The sequence below is a fragment of the Rhagoletis zephyria genome, unplaced genomic scaffold (genome assembly GCF_001687245.7).
Source record: "Rhagoletis zephyria isolate East Lansing unplaced genomic scaffold, Rhagoletis_zephyria_1.1 Rzeph_scaffold_00915, whole genome shotgun sequence".
Classification (NCBI taxonomy): Eukaryota; Metazoa; Arthropoda; class Insecta; order Diptera; family Tephritidae; genus Rhagoletis; species Rhagoletis zephyria.
In genome coordinates this window covers 153,336-161,161 of record NW_016157999.1, presented here as the reverse complement: position 1 = coordinate 161,161, position 7,826 = coordinate 153,336, and the positions used below count along the sequence as shown (strand labels likewise).

At 37.0% G+C, this 7,826-nt stretch overlaps 1 protein-coding gene across 1 annotated transcript; it reads right to left on the bottom strand.

The window, feature by feature from the left end:
* Positions 1-3,033: 3,033 nt before the first annotated feature.
* On the bottom strand, positions 3,034-7,657 carry LOC108362048 (uncharacterized). The gene is made up of 3 exons (XM_017614879.1): positions 7,514-7,657; positions 3,685-3,786; positions 3,034-3,601 (listed from the first exon to the last, which is right to left on the bottom strand). The coding sequence occupies exons 1-3, from the start codon at positions 7,655-7,657 to the stop codon at positions 3,062-3,064; spliced, it is 786 nt and encodes a 261-aa protein (XP_017470368.1). The 3' UTR covers positions 3,034-3,061.
* Positions 7,658-7,826: the final 169 nt, after the last annotated feature.

Genomic DNA, 7,826 nt, shown 5'->3' with positions numbered 1-7,826 from the left:
GACTTACACTAACAAATTCAAGAGAATATTTATATGGTACGCTTCATGGATAGTTTTTCTTTTTTTCTCTAACTTAGGATTCATGAACCATTTGGTTTCTCATAATATGAATGCGTTACCAATTAGCAAAATTAAACAAATTTAGGTAAGATTAAACTGGAATCCAATTCAAAATTTCTCGGCAGCATCCAGAATTAGGATTATTATGAATTTTTTTATTTTTTTTTTTTCCATGGACTCTAAATGATTGCTGCTTGCACTTCCCGTACGTGTTTATATCAGCAAGTCTAATATAATTTATCTGCCTCACGGGAGCCTGCGACAGTATGATATAACCGGAGCAATGCGGTTCTGCCAGCCTCTCCCTTAGTACAAGTCACCAGAAATTCCCATCCACCAGATTCATAAATTCTTTGCGTTAAATTCTCGTTTAAAACAACTTTTAACTTTTACTGATTTATGATGGGCTATTAGCCATTCTCATTGGAAAATTTTACTTGGGGGAAAATTTTACTACTGGTCAGAACTTCTCTCCACGATGTCTGGTTAGCAAAAGAGGCCATTTATTTCCGGAAGTCAAGCACGTCCCCCATTTTTTCCAGTTCTTCTTTCCTCGCGAGTTGTCAAAGTCACAAGCCTCTCAGCGCCTTTTAGGACATTCCCTATAAACCCCGTTTGCAATAACGACAACTAGATGGCGATGTAACGACAGACATAAGCTCGGATCGAATACTTAAAACCTAAACGGGTACTCATTTCGGTTTGTATGTACGACGGTACAGCATGCAGTGCATCTCCACGAGAAGGTGGAGATATATCACGCGCTCGAAGAAGAGGTTGATTTTCTTGACCGCTTTTCTTCTTTCACTCCACGTGACTGCGTACATGTTCCGCTTCGTGAGCAATGCCCGCAACAAATGAAAGAGGTTAGCAATAATCATTTATTCACATCTTACACATGACGAACTCCAATATGCAAAAAGGCGTCTTATCAATGCAGCACAACCACGCCATTTTCCGTGGGGAAAAATAGTTTTGCAAGATAAAAAGCCCATTAACAAAAAAAGTACTCTTCCCATTAACAAAAAAGGATCTTCCTTGGACAAAGACGGTCTTCTACGGGTTAATGGCCGTTTCCACCTTGGAGGTTCTGCCAGCTGTATTTGAAGTTTTTACACTCACTGGTTCTTCACGTAGAAATCCGATTAATGATCCAAATGGTAAGGCAAGAGTACTACGTTTCAAAGCTAAAACCTCTAATTAAAAAATGCAGTTTCTATGCAAAGTGTGCACGTTTTACAAGCAACAAACACGCACCCAAATAATGGCCGCTGTACCCACTGAACGCTGCAGTTTCTCACTCCCCTTTTCTACAACTGAAGTAGATTTTGCAGCAATTGCCCGCTTCGTTGGCAGACGAGGATTCCCCTGAAAATTGATGAGCGACAATGCAAAAACGTTCATTGGCGCCCAGCGCGCAACAGAACGCGACTTCGTTAAATTCCTTAACGAATGTTCTGCGGACATTATCAAAAAATATGCCCCTGAAGGCATCAATTGGCAATATGGGCGGTTTGTTGGAATCTGCAGTGAAAAGCTTCAAAATCCATCTTAAGAAAACCGCTGCAACCCACAAGTTTACTTTCGAAGAATTTACAAGACGCTTTTGGTACGAACTGAAGCAGTCCTCAACTCGAGGCATCCATCCGCACTTTCCCAAGACCCAGCTGATATGACAGCACTTACTCCGGGTCACTTAATTCGAGGTGCACCGCTATTGGCCATTCCCGAACCTAATGCGGAAGGCCTCCCCCTTCTAAACCGGTGGGAGAAGGCCAAAGCACTTCACCACCAATTTAGTCGTCGCTGGAAAGAAGACTACCTGAAGGATCTTCAAAAGAGGTACAAGTGGAAAACCCTATAACGCGATCCTCAGCGAGGCGACCTCGTCGTGATCAAAGAAGATTCGTACATTTAAAACTGAAGCTAAGTCTTTGCTGTGAGCGGGAACCAAGTGCGTGAAGAGGTGAGTGCGAAAGGCGACCACTGGAAGTATTCACCAACTGATAAAAGAACCAACCTAAGAAAGAAGCCCAAAAATACTGTGGTCAGCGTAGCCGGAGTTGGACTGATGAGGGTTATTTTTTCTAAACGGATGACTTTTCTTAAATTTTGGACTGTGCTCTTTCTAACGGGTGGAGTTTTATTTTAGGTCCCAACCCAACCTCCCTCTCCTCTCCAACACACAAAATCATTGTACAAGTATCTAAACAGTTCCAGTGAATTTTATGAATAGTTTAAGAAAATTCCTAAACTACCAATTTTACACGTTTGTGAAAAACTATCGTTTGCCGAAAGCTGCACGAAAGTTTGCTCCACTGCTATAGCTTCCCATCTACGTTTTGCTCGACTCCTTCCACAAACCCCTTTCCCCAAATCCTGATGCTCCTGCATCAGCTGGACCAACCGCCCAAGTTGCTGTTTATAACTTACAAATGGGAGGCCAAAGCCGAATGTAATTTAAAAAAGTGATAACAAAAAGGAAAATAAAGTAAGTTGTTTTCATAGAAAGTGCTAAAGATTTGTATACACACCTCGTGTGCTTAAATTACCGGTTACTTTTAAATGAACGCGTCTGTTATGCGTTGAACTTTATCAACTAAAGGTAGAAGGAATTGTCGTTAATGATCATAGGGCGATTTACAGATGCATTCGGTTACAAGTAGCCGGTCATTTAAGCATAAGAGGTACACAGTGACGTATGCCATTTTCAAAATAAACGCTGCTCTCCACAATATTTGTGTTCATTATGGCATTGACATGGAAACCGACTACGAGGACATTATACAGCAAGAGCGGGTACAAAATGCTCATGAGGAGTTAGCAGATGAAGATTCAGTTGAAGTTACTCAAATTCGAAATTCAATAAAAAACGCTTTAATTTGATGTTTTTGTGGCTATATATGTGTAAAATGGTTTCATTTAATTAAAAAAATATACTTCAGTGCGTAACTTACTAGCTACTTTTAAATTTAATTATCTAATTGATTTTGCAGTATTTCTATTTTTTTTTTTTTTGTATATCTATCTTGAAAGTCTCCTCTTCTCGTTCTTTTAACAGCTTCCGTTGTTCCTCCGCCAGGCGGTATTGTCTACGCTGGTACCGAGCACTTTTTTCCGGAATTTTTTTAATTTGTTTCAGTGCTGTTGTTTGTACATCCACTAGTTTCATTTTATCCTCTTTGGGGTTCGCTTTCCTACGAGGTGGCTGTGCGGCGTTTGTAATACGCGAAGGTCCGGCAATCGCCTCATCATCATTTGTAGCGGCTGCTGCTAAGTTGGTTGCACGTGAATATGCGAGAATGGGCTCATCGCAATCTGTGGCGGTAGTAGCCGCAGAGCGGGGACTTGTTGGTTCGTTCGCAACACCATACACGTAACCAGCTGGATTTAGCAATTCTTCAAATCCCATTAAATTTGCCACGGTTTCTTCAAGTGGAGCCAATGCCATTTGATTAAAAATTCCTCCGCCGGTTGATCTTGCCTCTTTTTTGTTATGGATCATTTTCTTTTTAACTTTTAATTTCAGATCTTTCCATACCTATAAATAATAAAAAGTTATAGGCTATAATATTCAATTTAAAACAATAGAAGATTAAAATTTTTTAAATATTTTGAATTTACCTTGTACCAGCCATTGCCATCTCGCACTGGTGGTCCAACTGCATTAATTTTCGTTGCGAGCTCCCAATCTTCTTTGGATGTGTTGTGAATAACCCCTTTTTGCTAAATATGGTTTTGTTCTAATTCTGCAACCGGAATTTCAAACTGCACACTAGTTGCTAAAAGCTTAGTTCTTTGCATCGTCTTTACCTGAGTATATCCAGTAAAAAAAACTGTGGTGAAGTCCTTTATGGGAATACAGTTTCCAGAGGTGAAATTTTTTGTAGCACAAAATTTCTTACACGCACGGTTGCTTTTCATCACTAATGACATAAACTTTAGAATTTATTAAAATAAAGTTTCGTTTAGTGCATCAATTTTACGGATAAACACAAATATACGGATTTACTTTAATATATAAATATGAAAGAAATTGTAAAGCCCCCGTTTTATGATAAATTTGTTACAAAATAACATTGCTTATTGGAACACTCTAAGCGCTGCCGCTCAAAAGTTGGTTTTCGTACGAAAACAGCCCTGGCCCTTGTTGTTGCTGTATAGCATCGTAACAAGCAAAGGAAAAATAATTTATTTCCCAAATTTATAATTTGTTTGATGTAAATATATTTATTTTAGGTACATAGCAAGGTGAAAGTTTCATGAAAATTTGAGCACTCGACATTAGGGATTCATTTATGGAATTCAAGAGCTTCATATTTGTACTGCGTCCTTGATTAGCATTTTGCTTGCATTACAAAATATATCACATATATCACTGCATAAATGTGTATATCACGCCGAATGAGGGAAAAAGTATACTTAAATTATAAAATAATTCAATTCTATTCAAAACGTATACAAATTCACGCTTTTGTTTTGGGTTTCTAGCTCAATAATAATGCCCTCAGTGATGCATTTTCTATTTACGATAATCTTGGATGATGTTCTCCAAAATCAGCTCCGAGCAACTTAAAGTGAAATACCTGCTTACTGCTCTTGTTAAATTAAAAAAAAAAAATTGTTCAATTCCAGAATAACAAAATAGAATCATGTATGAAATGAAGAAAATAAATATTTATTTATTCCTATCACGAATATTCTGTCGTAATCAAATGATGAGTACTCGACTGCCTACAACTTGTACTTTTAGCTAAGTGTTTGGCCAATCTTCTCCAATTATAGGTCGTGTCTTGATTTAGGTAACTCATTACAAAATTGTATGGGAATATGTATACATCATATATGTACATATATTATTGTATATTGGCCTTATTCATAAAAAATAAAGTAGGTTTAAAGAGCTTTATAAATTGACGTTTTCATAGAGTTTTCAATTTATAAACCTTTTATAAGGCTACTTTATTTTTCACATTTTTAAAACATGTTTCACCATTTAAATTAATAAATCTAAATATGTGTTTTTACGTTTAATGTGTTTTACATTTAACTAATTTATTTCATTACACATATTCTTTAGATCACTTCGACTTGTAGACAATCACCCCTATTGCGAATGTCGACTGGCAGTAGATAAACGACTATTAAGCGATTATCTATTATCGATGCTATTGCGAGTGTCGCTTAGTCGCTCAATTAGCGACTGTGAATACTTTTTAATCGCTCATCCTTCTATTGCTGTTTTTTAGTCGTTGGAGTTTGCGTTTATAAAATTTACATAAGAAAGTGGTACTATAATGGATAAAAAGTAAGTCAATTGAACTGGAAGTTGTAAAAAATTGTGAAATATACATATGCATGTATGTGTCTGAATTACAGATCAAAAATTATAAGCAACAAAAGGCAACTTGCGCGGTTGGTCGTACTGATGCAGGAGAGTGAAGACATAGGCAAAGGAATTTCCGGAAAGAGTAGGGTAGGAAGCTCCGCTTCTATTGGAAAAGATACATATACAATATTTCTTGTGCATATAACTCCGGCTACGCCATCCACAGTGTTTTTGCGCAGAACCAACATCAAAAGTTTATACAAAAAAACTGCATAATTTATTAATTGACTAGTGCTCGGAAATTTGAAATCTTTATTTTAAATTAAAGTTGAATTCTTTCAATACACTTGTTATGTTGTTATGTTAAAGTTTTTAAACTCGGGTCACGCGTTTGGACACAAAAACCCAACATCATTGTACAAAAAACTTAACCGTACCGTATTTCTTAAACTTCCATAAAGTTTATTAATGAGGAAAACAGCTTTTCCTGCAAATCATGTAAAGCCTAAAAACTGTGAAGCATCGGGAACGCAACTTCTATTCATAAAACTCACACATGTACATACACCTTCCAAGTCCAAGGGATCCGACGAATCTCGCAATTCCCTCCTTGCTTTAGCTAACTCTACTAATCTATTAGCTTCCGCATCATCTTCCTCATCACTAAACCATATTTCAACTGTGTCCATTTTTTTAATTTTATAATAAAAGCAATTATTTTAAAAATGATGTAAATAAAACACTCAAGAAACAAATGTAAACAAACAAACAGCTGTTTACAATTCTGTCAACCATTCACAATAGTACAAATTTTTATCGATCAAGTTACACAATAGCAAAATTAAAGATGATCGACTCGATCGACAAATTTCTATTCTACTGCCAGTCGACACTCGCAATAGGGGCCAATAACACGTTAATGGGTAGATTATCGATGGCAATCGAACTTCAGTTGCGTTGCTAGTTGCCAAAACGATATTACAGATGGCAACTGGCAACTTTCAACTGACAACTGCTGTTGCTACATAATGTGTATACAGGCGACTACATTTTAGTGGCTGGGAATGTTTTTGGAGCGTATTTAGGAGCGAAAATTGAAAAGTGTGTCATATATATAATAATTTGAACGATATTAACATTTTGCAATGCAGTTTGCTTTTACAGAATATGGTGAAAATAACAAACCAATATCTTGCAATTTTAGTTCCCGTGGACAACACCCTTTTGGCGAAACAAAAGCGAACACTGATTGCAATTTTTTCCTTTATCAATTGAAGCACCTCTTTTAAAACTACCGACACACCCAGTTTTCCAAATTAAAGTCATTGCTGTGGCACTTCTTTCTGCGAAAAATCGAAGATGTGCGCAAGCTTTTATGAGCGGAGGTATTGAAGTTGAACGAAGTGGTTCATCTGTTTATTAACCAATTATACTACAGCTTCTTTTGGAAGTCCTCAATATGCTTTGAAAATGAACACAAAACGATAACAAAAGAAACCATTAACTTTTGCTTACAGTACACGCGGTAGCTCTAGAGGATTGGAATTATCCTTTAAGTGTCGCCTGATTGAGGACGCGTTCATGCATTTCTCTTCCTCCTAAACAAATAATTGTGATAAATTTAGCTTTATTTCTCTTTTATTTAAAACTCTTTATTTTAATAATTTAATTTTACTCGCACAGCTTGTTTGCAGCTGCTTGCTGGTTGTTGGAACTGTCAAATTTTGATTATCGATAACTCTACAGCAACTGACGATAGTTGCCATTCGTAATACAAATTTTCTTTCCAGTTGCATTGCCAGCTGACAACCGAAGCGTGGTTGTGTTGCCATCCGTAATCGACCCATAAGTTTTATTAATATAGTGAAGCGAATCTTAAATATATCATACATGCGGTGCTAAAATTTTTCACTACATTGAATTTCTGTACAACACCCTAATTGCCGAAAAAGCTTTGTCTGCAACCCTAAGTCCTTTATGGGGGCCAAATTTGGCGAAAAAACAGCTGTTTGTTTACTGGATATACTGAGGTCTTTACTTTTGAAGCATCGTCAGTAAAATGGTTGACGATGCAAATCGAACGAAAGCGACACAAAACGATGGCAATAACGGTGACGAGCATACCACAGTAACGCCATTTGACGACAGTGCTGCCAAAGAAGATGAACGGAATACCAAGGTTACCGTATCGTTGGTTTTACTGACGATGACGATATCTAGCATAAGGCCGAATATAAAAATGTTTAGCACTTTCAATGTAATTTCCATTTTGTTATCACTTTCTTAAATTAAATTCGGCTTTGGTACTCCCAACGATTAAAAAATAGCAGTAGGATTAGCAATCAAAAACTGTTGTTGTTGTTGTAACAGCATACAAATTCCCCAAAGAGTTTTCGGGGAGTGTAGCTGGAGTGACAGTCCTTGGCCAGATATAAAT